Genomic DNA, 19951 nt, shown 5'->3' with positions numbered 1-19951 from the left:
AGTGCCCATTCTCAGGCCCTAAAAAGGGTCCCCCTTCCTGTAACAAAGTCCTAAAGTTGTTTGTTGACTTGAAGCTGACTTTTCCCCAGTATTTTCCAGTATATTAAATGTAATTAAGCATATACATCTGTGGTTTTCAGGAGCTCTTACAGAAGCCTCACTATAGATAGATTATTTCTAGGAACCAAGTTTACTAATGTTCTACTTCATAGGATACAGATTGATCTGAAAAGGCTAGGTGACAAAGGCACCCCCACAAGCATATACCCTTGAAGACTAGGGATGGAAAGAGCAAAATGAATCCACAAAGGATACAGGCTGAAAAGACGAAAGTGATAGTCCTTCAGTGGCAGGGCTATGAGATAGGGAGGGGTGGGGCTGAGCTCATCATAGATAAATGGATGTAATTAATGGGCTGGAGTCTTTCAACCAGAGGGCAGGTATTGTTATGATACAATCAAACTAAATTTGATAAATAAATCTGTAAACCAAAACCAGTTGCTAAGCAGTAACTATATGTAGACCACTGGGCTGAGGGAGTCAGGGAGGGTCAAACATAAATTAAAATATTAAATTAGATCAGTTTTTAGTTTCTTTCTAGTTCTAAAATTGACAATTCTATCTGTGTTAACTCATCTTTAAAGTGTATACATATAAAGAGCAGAGATATCCTAATCCTATATCCTGCCCCTTACAAATTGAACAAAACAATAAGCTTCTGCAGGAACCCTGGGCCAGGAAGTAATACTTCTGTGGGGGGAAAAAAGCAAGCTTTATTTAAAAAACAAAAACCCTTCTGGTGTCCAAGTTAAAAGCTGTGACATGTTAAAACAATTGTTTTACTTCCTTCAGGATGGAATCATTTGCAAAATTCCACTCTCTTATTTTAAACACTTCTGTTATTCAGTTAGAAAACTTGTTGCTTAATATGCAAATCTTAAACTAGGAACGGGAGGGAGGAAATGAAGCTCAACAAACACAACAAAATAAAGTTGCTTTGCAGTGTTGAGGCTGCCAGGCTTTTTGTTACTCTACTTGAAAGTAAATGTGACTTGTCTGTACAGAGTGCTGCTTCAGCAGTTCCAAATGAATTTCAAGCTTGTGCTCCATATTTTCTCTTTTGTAAGTTTAATGTATTCAACAACACTGAACTGACAATTTAAATAACTACATTTTTAAACAAACGAAGCATTGATGTTAATGTATGAAAATGGTCCAAAGCCCTGGGAGTCTTGGTTCCCACCATTGTTTATTCTGACAACAGGATATAATTGCTTACTTACTTGGCAGCAAATTTAACCATCTGCTTGCTTGCATGGTCTCCTACCGCCACAAGAGCCTGGACATTAAACTGCTGCTGTCGTAGGACTAAGAAACACTGCTTTCCTGAAAAAGACAAAAAGTATACAAGTGTATTAAGGACATGCTAGTTTTACAACATGCTAGTTCAGGTTTTGCAAAGAAGAAAAATGACAGCCAAAATACTCATACTCAATTCACAGGCTTCAAAGAAACCCAAGTTCCTCCTGTGCTTTTAAAATGTTATTGAGGATGTAGGCAAATCATCAATTTCAAAAAACATTATTTATCAAGAGAATTATTTTGTCATTGTATGTACTTACTAAACAAATTTCAAATAACTTCAGATCATTTTCACCATTCATTCAAAAGTTAGTATATTCTATAGGCAAAGGTACTGTGCTAACCATCACAGGAGGCTCAAATGATACAACCATGAAAGCACTAATACTGAGCTTAGTCACAGGAACATAAATGTTCTTTGCAGGTGGTTCCTTTCATTTCCTTCCAAAGTACATTTTAAAGAGCATTTAGAATAACAGACTAGCTTATCTCATGTTCTATTTTACTCATTTTTTATGATCTTCCTAATCTTTCATCCTATATAATTGTTACACTTTTTTTTAAACCCCCAATAATTCACTTTGTCTATAAAAGATCATTCTCTTTATGCCCTAAAACGAGTATTATTTCTGCATAATTCTGAGCCTAGTGATTCTTCTTTCATAAGGAACTGTCATTCCATATTATCAACCTTTTGAAAGATACTCATAATAGATCCAGTCACTATCCTTGTGGCAACTCGTTTTTTCTAAAAAGATTCTTTTTACAAGTCTCTGATCACATTTTGGGACACTACTTCCTCATAAAACAAGTTAAATCTTTTCCAGACCACTTTTCTTATCAGATTGTCTTTCAAAACATCAAAAGATTTTGGGGGCTTTTTAAAATGAGAATTATCTTTTACACCGAGAATTAGCTTTGCCCCTCCCTCCCTCCCCTAAAAAAGCAAAAGATGCAAGCAGACTTGTAGTTAATACTTTCAACATACAGTTTTGAAATGCAAACCTGACAGCAATCATGATGTTAAAAAATAGGCTGCAGAGTGCCAACACAGACACAACCTATGGACTTCCAAATCATGTATGATTGACATATTTTTATACTACATAGATACCATTTCCCCTTTCCTTTGGAGTATGATCCAGTTGCTAAGTAAAATGTCTCTCTTTTTAAAAATTATTTAATTATTTTTGGCTGCACTGGGTCTTTGTCACTGCAGGTTTTCTTTGTCAAGTTGTGGTGAGAGGAGGCTACTCTGTTGCAGTGTGCAGGCTTCTCATTGTGGTGGCTTCTCTTGTTGCAGAGCATGGATTCTAGGTGTGTGGGCTCCAGAGTGCAGCTTCAGTAGTTGTGGCACACAGACTTAGTTGCTTGGCTGCATGTGGGATCTTCCTGGGCTAGGAACTGAACCTGTGTTCCCTGCATTGGCAGGTAGATTCTTAGCCACTGGACTTCAAGAGAAGCTCTAAGCAAAATCTTAGAAAATTACGTGAGCTGTACAAATTCAAAGGGATTTTTAAGACGCTGAATTGATAAAGATTTTTACTCTAGAGAAATCTGCAGATGAAGCAAATGACATTATCCCAAGAACTACTGAAATTATAGCCAGATGTTAGCCCACTCAGAACAGAATGTTAACAGGAAATAGAAGGTAATGTGCATGCCTTAGTAAGCATTTTAGCTGCTCTAATAGTGCAGACAGTGGCAGCACTGACCTGGCTGCACTACAAAGCAATCTTGGGATGAACTGCAATGCCAGACAAAAACCCTGGGAGAGAACAGAGAGCTCCATAGTACTTACAAAACGTGACCATGTCTTTAGGTTAGAACTAGGGGGTGACATGTAGTGTAAGGGTTTGGTAAAGAGTAAAAGCTTTTAAATCAAAAGATATGGGATCACAGCCCATTACTTCCTTTAAGAGGCCTACCAGAATATTAATTATGTCTCAGTTATTCATCTGCAAAATTAAAATAACAGCCTATTACTCATGGGGTTTTCTTGAATTTTCATCTATACTCTTGAGGATTTTATAGTAAGTTTATAATTGTGACGAACACCCAATTAATGTTAACTGTAAACTAGTATTACTAGCTTTTAACTGTTATTATTGTTACTAATAGCACTACTGCCACTGCCTACTTATTTGAGGACTACGAAAACTGGCTTCCCAGGTGGCACCAGTGGTAAAGAACCTGTGTGCCAATGCAGGAGATGCAAAAGACGCAGGTGTGATCCCTGGGTCGGAAAGATCCCATGAAGCAGGAAATGGGAACCCACTCCAGTATTCTTGCCTGGAAACTTCCATGGACAGAGGAGCCTGGCAGGCTCTAGTCCATGGATCGCAGAGTCGGGCATGACAGCATGCGTGCACTGCGTGACCATTTCTATTTCACAGCTGGATCACCATGTCCAAAAACTATGGTGGGTGCCGGACGTATTTGTTAGACACTCATGACAGACTGTTATGTGAACAAAGTGATAAAGCCAATCATAATTTTAAGAGATATTAAAACTGACTGCATAAAAAAAACCACCAAAATATGAAATTGTATAGGAAGAAAAACACCAAAAAATGTGGCTACTAATGGTGAAATCATGGAGAATTATTCTGTTCTTCATATTTCATGAACTTTCTACAATAAGCATGTACTATTTTTTTAATCAGAAAAAATAAGTTTTAAGAGACCAATAAAGTCAAAGATGAAGGTACAGAAGAAAGGTAAGGGTTAAAAGAAAATTGTGGCCATGTTCCAGATTCAACATAGGAGATAATCAGAACTATGTACTTAGGAGTACATAGAAGCAAACATACTTCTAAGAGCTAACATGCCTGCTGCTGCTAAGTCACTTCAGTCATGTCCGACTTTGTATGACCCCAGAGATGGAAGCCCACGAGGCTCCCCTATCCCTGGGATTCTCCAGGCAAGAATACTGGAGTGGGTTGCCATTTCCCTCCCCAGTGCATGAAAGTGAAAAGTGAAAGTGAAGTCGCTCAGTCATGTCCAACTCCTAGCGACCCCATGGACTGCAGCCCACAAGGCTCCTCCGTCCATGGGATTTTCCAGGCAAGAATACTGGAGTGGGGTGCCACTGCCTTCTCCAACATGCCTGCTAGAAAACAGAAATCATGAAATCAATGATTATGAGTGAAGCAAAGAATGTTCACTGTTCTCTTTTAATGTTTAATGTATTTACTCTATGTAATTTTAAAATTTAAATCTTTTTTTTTAAAAAAAGCCAATAGATGAAAGGAAAGGGGAAGTGAGACCAATGTATGCTGAGTTGCTTCAGTCGTGTCTGACTCTTTGAGACTCCATGTACTGTAGCCCACCAGGCTCCTTTGTCCATGGGATTCTCCAGGTAAGAATACTGGAGTGGGTTGCCATGCCCTTCTCCAGGGGATCTTCCCAACCCAGGGATCGAACCCTTGCCTCTTAGGTCTCCTGCATCGGCAGGTGGGCTCTTTACAACTAGCGCCACCCAGGACGTCCAAGACCAATACCATCAGCATATTATAAACCCACAGTAAGTAAAAATGTACAGAAACAGGCAGATCAATGCAGCATAAAAAGAACTGAGAAGATGTCCTATTAGAGCAAAGAGATTTTAATTCTAGTGTGAATTAACTAAAAACTGAGTAATAAAAAAATGGAACTGAATATTAAACTATACAATAGAAAAGGGGAGGACTTTTTAAGTTTGAAAATTACAGAATGCCTATGCATAAAAATAAAAAAAACCACTCTGGGAAAAATATCTACTGAATGACATATAACGTATATGAGTTAATATCTTTAATACATAAAGATCTTAAAGATGTGTAAGTAAAGAACACTGAGATCCCAATGGGTAGTGGACTAGAACAAATAATCTAAAAGAAAAACACCCTAGTAAGTATTCACGGGAAATAGATGGGGAAAGAGTGGAAACAGTGGCTGACTTTATTTTTCTGGGCTCCAAAATCACTGCAGATGGCGACTGCAGCCATGAAATTAAAAGATGCTTACTCCTTGCAAGGAAAGTCATGACCAATCTAGACAGCATATTGAAAAGCAGAGACATTACTTTGTCAACAAAGGTCTGTCTAGTCAAGGCTGTGGTTTTTAGAGTGGTCATGTATGGATGTGAGAGTTGGACTGTGAAGAAGGCTGAGTGCCGAAGAATTGATGCTTTTGAACTGTGGTGTTGGAGAAGACTCTTGAGAGTCCCTTGGACTGCAAGGAAATCCAACCAGTCCATCCTAAAGGAGATCAGTCCTGGGTGTTCATTGGAAGGACTGATGCTAAAGCTGAAACTCCAATACTTTGGCCACCTGATGCGAAGAGCTGACTTATTGGAAAAGACCCTGATGCTGGGAAAGATTGAAGGCAGGAGGAAAAAGGGACGAAAGAGGATGAGATGGTTGGATGGCATCATTGACTCGATGGACATGGGTTTGGGTGGACTCTGGGAGTTGGTGATGGACAGGGAGGCCTGGTGTGCTGCAGTTCATGGGGTTGCAAAGAGTTGGACACGACTGAGCGACTGAACATAAGGAGAAAAATGTTAGTGTAAATGAAACTAATATAAGTTGAAACAAATACTGATTATGACACATACCTCTCATACTAGAATAAATTTAGAAATGTACACTATTATTCAATGCTCAGAAGAATTAAGTGAAAACCGTTCTTTCATAACTTGTCAATAGCAAGATAGGCTTGTACAATGCTTTCAGAGATAAATTTGGCAATGGGCTTAAAATGTTCTGATTCAAAAAATATGTTTCTTAGAATGTATGTTAAGAAAATTAAATAGGGAACAGACGTCTTACTGACAAAGGTGTTCATAACAGCATTATTTAAATTAAAGAAATGAGGTTTAACATCACCCCATATTTATGTAATTTTCACTAGTAGAACAGATCTACATGTGACTCTAATGCTATGGTCCCAAGTTTTCTGTGTTCAAAGCACTTTCAAATATTAGAACCTTTATGTACATTCAAAAAGATTTTTAAAGACTTAAAAAATCAGTACTGGTTTCCTGGTAAACAGGCTGTCCTCTCAGACCCCCTCTTATCAAGTGCTTTTGACACCAAGTTCTTGAAAGGTGTTAGTAAACTAAATTGTTGTTTCTTTGACTCTGGTCAGTGATACACTGCACAGTGTGATCTGCTCGGTTCAACGTCCCAAAAGGCATTTTCCTACAGATACCAGTGAGTGATTATAAGGGGCAGTGTGTGTGACTCCTTTTATATAAATTTAAAAACAAAGGATATGCTCATACTTGTAAATGCATTTTTCTTCCTGAGAGAATACACAAGAAACAACACTGGTTATTTTTGGGGGCGGGGAGAGGAATAGACTGGAGCCTGATTTGTGATATTTATATTTTTCTTCCTTTTTAAAAACTGAAGAATAGTTGATTTACAACACTGTGTTAATTTCAGGTGTACAGCAAAATACAGACGGGGAGATAGATAAAACAGATAGGTAGATACATGGCACACCTTTATCCATTCATCTGGTGATGGCCACTTAGGCTGGTTCCATGTCTTACTTATTGTAAACAGTGCTGCTTATGAACAATGGGGTGCGTGCATCTATCTTTATGAACTAGTTTTTGGCTTTTCTGGATACACGCCCAGGAGTGGGACTGCTGGATCATAGTGTAGCTCTATTTTTCACTTTATGTCTTTCTGAACTATAGGATGTTAATTTTTACTATAGCAATATATTATTTTTTATTTTAAGAAGCAATTAGATAATTTCTCAGTTTACCAAAGAGTTTTCATTACTTAAGTTAGTACAAGAACTTTATATGACAGATTTATCAATTGCTATTTATGACCCTAATGCTGGGAAAGATTGAAGGCAGGAGGAGAAGGGAACAATGGAGGATGAGATGGTTGGATGGCATCATGACTCAATAGATAAGTCTGAGCAAACTGGGAGATAGAGAAGGGAGAGGGAAGCCTGGAATGCTGTAGTCCATGGGGTTGCAAAGAGTCAAGAGATGACTGAGTGACTGAACAACAATTTATCTTTCTTCATGGAATGCCCCAGTCAGAAGTGAGTTTATAGAAAGGAAAGCCAATGTTCAAAACAGCAAAATGAATTCACTATTTTTAAATATTTTAAGTCCTCAGCAGTTAAAAATTTGTGTTGCACTTTTATTTTTAAGTTTTTAGAAGAAGCAGATTCTTAAATTTACACAAGAGGACTGTTTTACAAAAGTGTAAAGTTGGAAACCTTCCTTTCTTCCATGAACAACAAACATGGTACATAGTCAAGACAAAAGGTTTACTCTTATCTCCACTTCAGTGATGGCTCAATAAAGAAGTAAGCCTTGGTGGAAAAACCAGTTATCAAAGATGTGAGGCAATTTTATGTTTTCATCTATTCCTATACTGTCCTTTAGCTTGCCAAGCTCTTGAATTTACTAGATGATGTATCTTCACTTCCTAGCACCCAACATTAACATCTTCCTTTACTGCTTATGTTAATCAATTATGGAATAAACCACAAAGACCTATATGTTTTAAAATACTTTCCATTTATTATTTTCTCTGAAATATTCTTATATGGATATAAGTTGAGGTTTTGACTCGGTATTAAAAATTCTAAGGGTTTCTCTCGTGACTCAGTGGTAAAAATACACCTGTCAATGCAGGAGAGGTGGGTCTGATCCCTTGGTCAGGAAGATCTTCTGGAGAAGGAAATTGCAACCCACTCCAGTATTCTTGCCTGGAAAATCCCACGGACAGAGGAGCCTGGCGGGCTATAGTCCACAGAGGGTGGCAAAGGGTCAGACACGACTTATTGACTAAATACAACAATAAATAAAAATTCTCTCTGACCACCTAAATAAATCAGCTATTTTGGAAGTATAAGTTAAGGTTTTAGGAAGAATAATCTTGTGCCAATGATTTCATGCAGTATGCATAAAATTTGAAAGGAATCATATATATTTCAATTACTTTCTTTTTTTTCATTTCAAGAATTTATTTTAATTAATTAATTTTAATTGGAGGCTAATTACAACATTGTGGTGGTTTTTGCCATACATTCACATGAATCAGCCATTTCAATTACTTTCAATAAGCACTTAAGCTTTCATAGTCAAAGAAACTAATGCTAAATGTTTCATTAAGAATTAAAAACTTCCCCTTACTTCTATATGAAACTCTTGATTTTAGGGATTTGATACATAAACCTATTATGAGAAATCTGATTTGTAATCTTTAAAAATTTATAAAATACTGCCCTTAATTTGAGGAGAATATACAAATATTTGTTATATAAACAGACTAAAGGCTCCCCCCTTAACAGAATTCTAGCTGTCATATTTTTGACACTTTAATTTTTCTTATTCATGGTTTTTCAGCACTTTACTTGAAACTGACAGCATTTGTAGTTTTTCTAAGTCCAATTTTAATGTGCTACTACTTCTGGAGTTAAAACACATGAATGATTCCTAATCAGTCATATTTATTGTCATTATAATTTTTCCATGTAAGGAAGAAGGGAGCAGCAGCAACCAGGATTCTGAAATTCAAAGATTTTATTTATCTTTTTCAAATAATCTTGTCAGAAATAAAAAGCGCTGACAATCATTACTGGCAAGAGTGTGAAACAAGTGGTACTGTCACACACTTGGGGGAGTATAACTGAGTATAGCATTTCGGGAGTGTAATCTGGTATTGGAAAATTTTAATATGCGTATGCCAACCCTTCAACCCAGCAATTTAACTTCTAGAAATCTACTTTGGAGAAATACTGCCTAATGTAGATCTATAACCGATATCATGGAAGTATCTCCAAGAAACATTGTTAATTGAAAAAAAAAAAAAAAAGGGTACAGAAACCATGGACAATATCATCTACATAAAATAAGACAAATTAAAACACATACAAAACAAAATCATGTATGTATATATGTGTGTGCATATGTGCATTAAAAAGAAAGATTTGGGGGGAAAGACACTGAACAAACTATTAAGAATTAATAGAAAAGGCTGGGGCAAAGGATAGGCAGTAGAGAAGAAAAAGGAAGATATCTGTACTCTCCGAAAAATCCATGTGAAAACATTAATGTATTACCTGGGTAACTTATAACTTACATACACACATGTATACAAACTTAAAACAAAGTACACCCGTGGTGGATTCATGTCAATGTATGGCAAAACCAATACAGAATTGTAAAGTAAAATGAAGTAAAAATAAAAATATTAAAAAAAACAAAAACAAAGTAGGATCTTCTAAGTAAAAATTATAAAAACCAGATTAATGAAAATTCAGAAACAAAATTACTGAAATTTAGCTTAGTACTATACTAAAAGAATACTATCCACTCCTTTACCAAATTCAGTTTATTACAAGAATCTAAAAATGGTTCAACATTAAGAAATCCATTATTGTAAACCAATACAATTACATACAGTTGGTTCTTGCTACTTGTGGCTTTATACGTTTTCCATGGGTTTGCAAAGAGTCAGACATGACTGAATAACTGAGCATACACACACGTTTTATACAGTCACCAGGAAAAATGAATTAGCAAGTACTGAACCACTGCTCCTAGGGGAAATATAGAGTGAGGTTTCTGTGCACGTCTGGTCACGGTATTTTTATTAGTCCAAAAATACATAAATCTGTTGTGTGTATTTCTGTTTAAAGACACCTTATTTAGTATATATTATTGATTCATTAACATAAAACTCATGCCCAACAACACTATAACTCATGCTGGGACAAAACTTAGCTATTAATAATTCATATTTTCTCCATAATATATATTACGGGTGCTCCTTTACTTAGGAATACCAAAGAACACTGTAGCACTGTGCTTCAGGGGCAATTTTAAACAGTTAAATTAACAAAATAAAGCAGAAAACTGTGAAGAATGTGGCATTAAATAGATTGCAAAGAGGACACTTGTTTGTGAGAGCCGATACAAGGCAGAGCTTCACTGTGTTTAACCTCAGCTGAAAATGTTGTATTAGGAGACTCAAATTTCTCACCACTGTTCATGTGAATATCTGGGTACGTCTGTGAATGACAGTAAAAGCACTCCAAGTGTTGATTTTGGAGTTACAAATACATGTTATAGTAGGTGAATTTGCAAATACACAATCTGTGAATAATGAAGATCAATTGATTATTTCCAACAAACAAAAAACCAAACAGGAGACTACACTGAATCTCCATATAAATATGCTCAACACAATGATATTTTGTGGGAAAATTTTTTCTGGAATAGGAATGATAAAATTTAACACCTATTCCTGACAACAGAAAACTCAGAGTAGATGAAAACTTCTTCTAACCTACTTTTTAAACTTTGGTACTGTTTCCTAATAACACTGTATGCAGAACACCTAAAGACATGAAGTAACTCAGCAGAAGTTTATACCTCTACTGTTTGAAAAATTCTTCATTGTGAGAATCCTTGCAAAACTGGGCAATCTACTAATTATTGTAGAGAGAAACAAGAAATGAGATAAACATTTGAAAGAAAAGGACAAAATGATTATTTGTAAATGATATCAATGCCTACCTATAATCCTCATGTACCTCCATTATCAAGTCATGGCCATTTGTTTTCAGCCTTATCCCTCAATTTCTGTACTATTTTGAAGCAAACTCTCTATTATTTCATCCATATATAATTCGGTATGGATCCGTAAGAGATATCTTTTTAAAAGTAACATTACGACAGTATTATATCAACTTCAAAAAAAATGAACAATTTTTTAACACCAAATATCTAGTCAGTGTTCAAATATTCAACAGTCTCAGTGCCCTTTCAACTATATATTTCAATTAGGATCTAAATAAGTGATTAGTTGAGAGATGTATCTGTTTTAATCCATAGGCTCCTCCTCCTGGTTCAATTTATTTCTTGAAGAGATCAGACCTTTTTTCCCTGGTAGTTTACTACAGTCTAGATTTTACTGCCTGTATCCCCATTGTCGTTTAACATGTCCTACAACTTTCCTGTAAGTTGGTAGTTAGATCTAAAGGCTTAATGAGATGTGGGTATAACTTTTTGGGTAAGATGTGGGTATAACTTTTCACTGCGATGGTGATTGCAGTCATGAAATTAAAAGACGCTTACTCCTTGGAAGAAAAGTTATGATCAACCTAGATAGCATATTCAAAAGCAGAGACATTACTTTGCCAACAAAGGTTTGTCTAGTCAAGGCTATGGTTTTTCCAGTGGTCATGTATGGATGTGAGAGTTGGACTGTGAAGAAAGCTGAGCGCTGAAGAACTGATGCTTTTGAACTGTGGTGTTGGAGAAGACTCTGCAGAGTCCCTTGGACTGCAAGGAGATCCAACCAGTCCATCCTAAAGCAGACCAGTCCTGGGTGTTCACTGGAAGGACTGATGCTGAAGCTGAAACTCCAATACTTTGGCCACCTCATGCGAAGAGTCCACTCATTGGAAAAGACCCTGACGCTGGGAGGGATTGGGGGCAGGAGGAGAAGGGGACGACAGAGGATGAGATGGCTGGATGGCATCACTGACTCGATGAACATGAGTTTGGGTGAACTCTGGGAGTTGGTGATGGACAGGGAGGCCTGCCATGCTGTGATTCATGGGGCTGCAAAGAGTCGGACACGACTGAGCGACTGAACTGAACTGAATATTTTACATTGATTTAAGAAGGAAAACAGGTGTTTCTATTTTGTTTTTAAAGATCTGCCTTGCCTTGTGAGAAATTTGCAAAAGAAAAACTCAGTGATTACCAAAAGACCCGTAACCATCTAATCGATCTTACCTTTAGCTCTGCTTGTATGAACCCTTGCACGCACCCAAACAACTTCACCAGCTTTTTGCACTGTCAAATCACTAATTCGAACCAAAACTCGATCTGTAGCAGAAAAGTGAAACAATTCTGTAATTCAGAATTTACAAAGACATCAAGATCAAAATTACTTTGATAGCTAACATAAGTACTTGATATTATCTTAAATGATTCTCATCTCTAGCAACACTCTTTTAATTGGTTTATAACATCATATGCTTCATATGTTTAACATTATATTTCAGCTTCTATATACTTAACAGCATGCTCAATACCAAAAGTTTAGTTTCCAAATATTACCACAGATTTGACCCTGTTACCCATTTCCCCTCCCCTCATGCTCCTCCCCCTCTAGTAACCACTACTCTGCTCTCTGCTTTGTTGTTTGGTTTGCTCATTTATTAATTTTTGTATTCCATCCATGTTGTTGCAAAAGGGGAGATTTCATCTTTCTTAATGGCACACATATATACCACATCTTCTTTATCTATTTATCTATCGACAGGCACTTAGCGTGTTTTCATACTTTGGCTACTGGAAAAAATGCTGTGGTAACATAAGGGTGCACATATACTTTGATTAGTACTTTCATACTCTTCAGATAAACACCCAGAAGTGGAACTGCTGTATTATGTGGTAGTTCTATTCTCAATTTTTTGAGGAACCCCTGTATTGTTTTCCATAGTGGCTATAACCAATTTACATTCCTACACACGTTGTACGAGGGTTAACACCTTCTCTATCACCTTCTGTATGCAATTTGCCTCAAGTTTTATGAATATCCTAAATATATCTCTAAAATCTATCCAATTCTCTTTCATCTTCACTGCCACCATTCTAAACCAACATACTATATCTTGCCTAAATGAGAGCAAAAGCATTCTAACTGGCAATCCTTTGATAATTCAATCTACAGTGGAGTCAATATAATTTCAAAATGCAAACCTCCTGAACATTTCAATGACTTATAAAGCCAAACACAGCCTGTCTTCACCTGCCTCTGCCTGAGTGGACATGGTATTTTTGCTTGCCTGTCACAGTATGTAAGTCAGCTAGCTACATGAGGGGACACTTTGCCAGGCCTGGACAGTCATAGCACCCCACTCCCCAGGATACAGTGACTGTATTCAACTAGAAAGTCCTTTTCTGGTATGTGATATACAGATAATGGGAATGAAGCTGTCTTCCTCCAGGTCACTGGGCTGAGATAGTATTGACTGCCATCTTTCCTACTACCTGAATTTGCAGGATGGGAGAATGAAGTCAATAGCTCAGTGGAAGCAGAGCCAGGAAGTAGAGACTGAAAGCCCCACCAATAATTCTCCAACTTCTAAATCCTATCATGGCATATGCCATCTTATACTTTGTTTCCTACTGTTACATGAACCAATAAATTCCCCTTCTGACCACAAGTGAGACCCAACAATTATGCCCCCCAATACTAATAGCAAAGTACTAGAGTCCCCCAAACAGGAAAACTGTAAAAAACTATGGTGTGAAGATAGTGATACAAGGCAATCATGATCCAGGAATTATTTTGATATTGTTCTAAATATGAAATAATTTCAGTATTAAAGAAAAAGATATAGGCATTAATTAAAAATATTCTAATAGAATGATACCACAACAATACAAATAATAAAAAATCTCAAGTCTCAATGGTTATGTGGCCTGACTGTAACCAAATATGTCAACATCACATGCTGTAAAACCTAGTTACCCTAATACTAAAAATACTTAGGGTATTTAGGTGGGGGATATTATAATGAAATCAAATTATAAATATATTTCACCTACTTTGCCTACATGCATTTACATAATTTATCTCTTGAAGTAAAGATGCAGCTTAGAGAGAATTTGCTTTACAGGAGAATACCATGGTTCTCATTGCCAAAAGCATAGAGAATGAATGTGAAATTTTCAAGCACTACTCATCACAAGAGACTTTCTGTAAAACTCTGTACATGGACCTTAGAAATTAAGCTAACTTCCAAGTCTGCTGTGTAAACTCAGAAGAAAGTGTGAAAGAGAAAAGACAGACATAGTAGCATAATATTTTAAAAGACAGATCTGAAAATGCCAAGATTGAAAGAGCAAACAACTTACTGCTGCTGCTGCTGCTGCTAAGTCGCTTCAGTCGTGTCTGACTCTGTGCGACCCCAGAGACGGCAGCCCACCAGGTTCCCCCGTCCCTGGGATTCTCCAGGCAAGAACACTGGAGTGGGGTGCCATTTCCCTCTCCAGTGCATGAAAGTGAAAAGTGAAAGTGAATTTGCTCAGTCGTGTCCGACTCCTAGCAACCCCATGGACTGCTGCCCACCAGGCTCCTCCGCCCATGGGATTTTCCAGGCAAGAGTACCGGGGTGGGGTGCCATTGCCTTCTCCAAACAACTTACTAGACAATCAAAATTCAAAACAAAACAATAAGTCTAAAAGAATAAGACTTATAAGTAAGCATCATGATTATAGTAATTTTAATAGTACTTTGGAAAAGAAAGAATAATGGCCCTTCTTTCATGTGGCATTCCAATGAATTAGCATAGGCATTCTCAACCTTTAATGTATTCACACACAGCGGAGGTGCCTGTCACACTGCCACCAATATGAGTGGCTAAGGCAAAGATTAGCGGCAGTAGGGTTTCCACTTGAAAACCTACTACCTCCACAGTTAAGTCATTCATATTAGAATAAAAGAATTTTGGAGAAATGGAAGCAGACAGATAACTTTATGTTGAACAAAATTTTCTGATTTTAACAGAGGTTAAAATCAAGGGTAGAATTTTGCTGTTATTTAGTGTAATCAGATTACATAGGTAAACTTTTTGGTAGGGAAAGCTTATAACTGTTATAGTTACTGTTATAACAGTAGTCTGGATTTGATAGCTAAATGGGAACAATAATTGTGGCAAAGGGTGACTGAGGCTTACATAGAAGTCAAACTCCAGTAAGATTTTTGATGTTAGAGCTCAAGGAAGTGCAGTTCAGGAAGATAGATAAGCTGAGAAAAAGTCTCACATGACCTCTTCTGCTCTTCCTGGCAGGGGTTGTAGTCCTCTCCTATAGCATATTGCTTCTATCCCAATTTATACTCAATTATTTTACTTCACAAAAGATAATTTTGGAAATGGTTTATTCTCAGGAACCTATTTTGGTCTTTCATTGCACATTTTCCCAACAAAGTTGGGGAGGAAAAGTGATGTTGTGACCATGCAATGAGTTAAATCTAAAATAACAATTAAAACTGACCTGGGGTATATTATTTTCAAAGCATAAAATTCACAGGCAGGCATATATATTAGCAGTACTTGGTGCTTCCAATGGGCCAGAATCTAAAGGTCTGCAGGTGTACCTAAGCTTGAAAGACATAATTTGGGGTGTCTACCAGAAGAAAAATGATTGTTAAATTGTTGAGTAGGATAAACTTGTTGAAACTGCATATATAAAATAGGGGGAAAAAAAGAGAGAGAAACAAAAATAGACACAAACAAAAAAGAAACCAATAAAAGGAAAACAAATGTTTATAAACAGAAAACTTACAGGTCTGAGAGAAACAATTAAATCATTTTCAAAGAAATATTTATATAAGTCAAGGAGGGTACTAAAAGAGGTAGCTTCATGAGGCATGCAAAAAAGGCTGCATATGAAGAAAGCAGCTACTATTAACTATCTTTTATCTCCTAGGCCAGCGTCAAATCTTTTTACATGATCACTTAGGGATATCTTTCTAATATAATTTACTGCTTAAAATATACTAATTTAATGTATTTTCTTCCTTTTCTACAATGTCTCCCACATTGTAGACAGACGCTTTACCGTGTGAGCCACCAGGGAAATCCATCCTTTTCTAGATTAGAGACCCTAAATTGATAATGTCAGCACAGGGTTATGGCATATGCTTGGACTTTCAAGGTGGCTCAGTAGTAAAGAATCTGCCTGCCAAGCAGGAGATGTGTGTTCCATCCCTGGGTTGGGAAGATCCCCTGGAGAAGGAAATGGCAACCCACTCCATTCTTGCCTGGGAAATCACATGGACAGAGGAGTCTGGCCGGCTACAGTCCGTGGGGTCAGAGTCAGACGCGACTTAGCAACTAAACAACAACAATGGCATAAATTTGCCATTTAAGTTTTTCAGAATTATGCCTTCAGAGCTATGTTTTCAGTTATGTCAGCCTTACTTAAAAGTTTATGAAGAGCTTTGCTGGAATTAGAAAGTAAAAAAAGCCTTTTAAAATTATCACATAACTACTAACCTGGTTTTTCTTGTGATTGTATCATTGAAGATACTCCGTATCTTTCTTTTGCATAATCCTACAAAAAAAGTTTTTACATTATGACTTATTTAAACACTAATAGCATAGTATTAATAAACACAGAAACACAACAGAAAAAGATGAATTCATTTTAACTTTCAGGACTATTTTATTAATTCAAACTAGTAGTTTTAAACTGTGGAAATATGTCATATCACTTAATATGCACTCCATAGAAAAAGGACAAGCACCCAGCTTCTGGATAATTTATTCTGAAGATCACCACTCCTGGATTGATATACCATACAGAACAGCATTCTCAAATAAAATTTACACACATGTACAACACATCTTAACTACTTTCTTCAAAAAGAGATTAAACTACTTCAAAGCAGGGTTATAAATTTCCTCTTTTTGAAGGGAAAATGATGAGATACCACAGTTTTATTAACTTCCTATTACAGGAAGAGATGTTCAAAGAGAACCAACAGTTAGGGATAAGCTTTCTGAGCACCAGATGTCCAGTTTTTAGAAATCAGAGATGTTGGATAAAAGCTAACTACAACTTTCCTTTTGTAAAATATCATCAAAACTTTTGCCAGCTTCCTGTTCTAAAACTGTCTTCATGATATCAGGTTGCAAGTGCTTCAACACTGACAATATGACACCAAAATTCTTATTATAGATTTTAAGCCAGGAAGAGGAAAAAAGAGGCCTAGAGTCCAGACTATTATTAACAAACTATACTTATTAAATTGGTAAGCAGCCTTTTATTTTAATCTCACTTTACCGAGAAAATGATCTCTTAAGATCCTTCCAGCTATAAAGTGACATAACTCTGCCACAATGTCAACTGTATATAATCTATAGACCTACACTATTTGCAAAGGCACACTGCTAGTTTACATACTTATTCAGATCAAGAATACATAAAAATGATTTCTTTCAAGGTAATTTAGGATGTGAATAAAACAATTCGTTTCTGTCACTACAGTTATCTGTTGGAATCCTCTCCTTTAGATTTGGAAGATATTAGATTCTGTATTTATACCAAAACAAACCAGACAACATGTTAAGGTGCTTACTGAACAATTTTTTTCCGAATTAAAAAAAAATACACCTTAAAGACAAAGATAACCCCAGTCCTACTATAAAGATACAGTAACAAAATGTAGTAGGAGGGCAGCATAAAAAGGTTACAGCATGTGAAAAGAAAAAAGGGGGTCACTTATTAGTACTGTTCATATTTCAGCAACCCTATTCCATCTAATGTTTTCAAAATGATCTATTCCTTATGCAGATTATCACAAATTCATGTCTCCTCAACAGAAAAATTAGCAGCCAGGTAGAAATCTCAGTTTCACTAAGAGCACACATCACTTGTAGAAAAGTTTCAAGCATTCATTTCTGAAAAGCACTGACGGACTACAGGGTATTATGAATTACATAGACGCTTTGCGGTCACTTCATTTCAAACGCTTTCCCTACAAACTTCCCCACCTACCTCACTTGGGTTACTTAAAGGAAATAAAAATGACAGCTTTTCTCTAAAGCTGTCACATGGAAAACGGTCATTATAGTGGCAGATCGCTTTACGAAGTACTGTCATTACTTGAAAAACATTAGGTACACGAGTGCTGAGCAAAAATCGATTATCAGTGGACATTAAAAATTTCCGGGGAAAGAGACGGAGTACGTGAAATACGTGCCTAAACCAGCGAGGTTTAAGGTTGGCCCAGCCGCTCCTACTTCCGGGGCAGTGGGTACTTCACGCCCTCCGCGCCCCCCTCCCCCGCCCTCCAGCTCTGAGACACGCTTCTCGAAAGCCATGCTTCCAGGCGCCCCAGTAAGAAATGCGATCCAGGGTGGGTCTGGCTAAGGTGCTCGGGCAAGGGCCCTGGAGGCCCGGTTGAAGGCTCCGGGCGCCCGGACCCCAGGCTCGTGGCCTACAGGCAGAGTGCCGCCAGGGATCCAGAGGCCAGGGCCCCCGCTCACCCTACTCCCCCACCCCACCTCCCCTAGCGCGATCCGGCCCAAGGGTCTGTTCTTCCAGGCCCGGAGAAGGAGGAAACCCACTTCCGCCGCGTCCATGATCTCCCGCGGCTTCTCCTGACTCCTGCGGCTGGCGTTGGCGCTGGGCATCTGGACAACTGGACTGGGCAGCGATCACCACCCTCCCTCGCAGGCTTCCGTAGGGCAGGCCAAAGGGGCTTCTCCCTCCCGTACAGTCTCCGCCCTCCCTGCACTCAGAGCACACGAGCTCGGACTCCGCGTGGAGTGTCGGCTCCGGAAAGATCGCGATAACCTCAGTTCTCTCGAGATCCCGGAGGCTGAAGGCCGCGCGCCGGCGTCTCCTTTTCTTGCCCCGCCCCTACGGGACTTTGCCTGGAGTTAGAGGGAATCCCCTGGAATTCCCCGGGAATTAGTTATGGTTTCGCGAGATCGACTCTGAGGGGAAGGGTCCCGGGCATGCCAGTTGGCACGCTCTCCCACTTATTCATTTTTCACCTATATCCTACCTGCGAAGTCTACTGTGTTCTCTTTTCAGCACTATTTACTCCTCGCTTTGAGAGCAAACTGTTTGCTAAAACATACACACACGCTCAGGACTTTTCTTCCCTTGAACTTCTCCGTCAGTACTCCCCAGCGGCAGTGTAACTGCCTGGACTCACGGCAGACTTAGCAAAAAGCTGCCGTGTAGTGGGACACAGGAGTGCTGGGTTATAGGTAGATGGCTTGTTGAGGTAGGATTGAATACTGGTGTCCAAGTCATATGTGAAGTGTAAGTGAAGTGAAGTCGCTCAGTCGTGTCCAACTCTTTGCGACCCCATGGACTGTAGTGTACCATGCTCCAGCGTCCATGGGATTTTCCAGGCGAGAGTACTGGAATGGGTTACCATTTCCTTCTCCAGAGGATCTTCCTGACCCAGGGATCGAACCTGGGTCTCCCACACCGTAGGCAGACGCTTTACCGTCTGAGCCACCAGGGGAAGATAAAACCTGTGAGGTGTAAACCCAATGGCAAAACCTTCCACACAATTGCACCGATTGCCACACAATTGGTCTGATTGCATTGTTAGAGGCAATATATGTGTTGGTTGTCTAATGAATGAATCTCCCCAATTTAAGCTTTTTTTTTTTTTTTAATTGTCATCCACGAACCTCTTATTGCGATTGAAACTAATTTAGAGGCTTGGTAAAATACTATTTCCTCTGCTAGACTTCTTTGCACCCTGCCATGTTTTAATTATTCTAGTAATCTTAACCTGGCACAAAGTGGCACAGTTTATACTTTTCAAGAGTGCCGTTAGGCCCTAGCACGACTGAGCGGGTTGTGGAGGTTACTGCATTCACGTCCTGGGATAGGATAGTGAGGAGACACATGGTCCCAACCCTCGTGTAACTTACCATCTCATTGCAGGTGTGATGTAGAGGTACCAAGTGCTAAAATTTTCTTTGAAGGCAGTCACCTCAGGCTTCTCTGAGAAACTCATACTTCAGCTGAAGTCTAAGGAAGGAGTAGGAGTTAGCCAGGAGAAGA

The 19951-nt window shown here is 38.2% G+C and overlaps 1 protein-coding gene across 1 annotated transcript in view; it reads right to left on the bottom strand.

Moving 5' to 3' along the window:
• DARS1 (aspartyl-tRNA synthetase 1) overlaps nt 1-18642 on the bottom strand; it is a 64979-nt gene extending 46337 nt beyond the window's left edge. Inside the window, exons 1-4 of the mRNA XM_068967393.1 lie at nt 18487-18642; nt 16411-16468; nt 12134-12226; nt 1284-1386 (exon numbers count right to left, since the gene is read on the bottom strand). Coding sequence (XP_068823494.1) covers nt 1284-1386; nt 12134-12226; nt 16411-16468; nt 18487-18552 — 320 coding nt within the window. The 5' untranslated portion in view covers nt 18553-18642. The remainder of the gene's footprint in view (nt 1-1283; nt 1387-12133; nt 12227-16410; nt 16469-18486) is intronic.
• Nucleotides 18643-19951: the final 1309 nt, after the last annotated feature.

The sequence above is a fragment of the Capricornis sumatraensis genome, chromosome 3, assembly GCF_032405125.1.
Source record: "Capricornis sumatraensis isolate serow.1 chromosome 3, serow.2, whole genome shotgun sequence".
Lineage (NCBI taxonomy): Eukaryota > Metazoa > Chordata > Mammalia > Artiodactyla > Bovidae > Capricornis > Capricornis sumatraensis.
The sequence above is the reverse complement of the archived record's forward strand: the minus strand, read 5'-3'. Positions and strand labels throughout refer to the sequence as shown.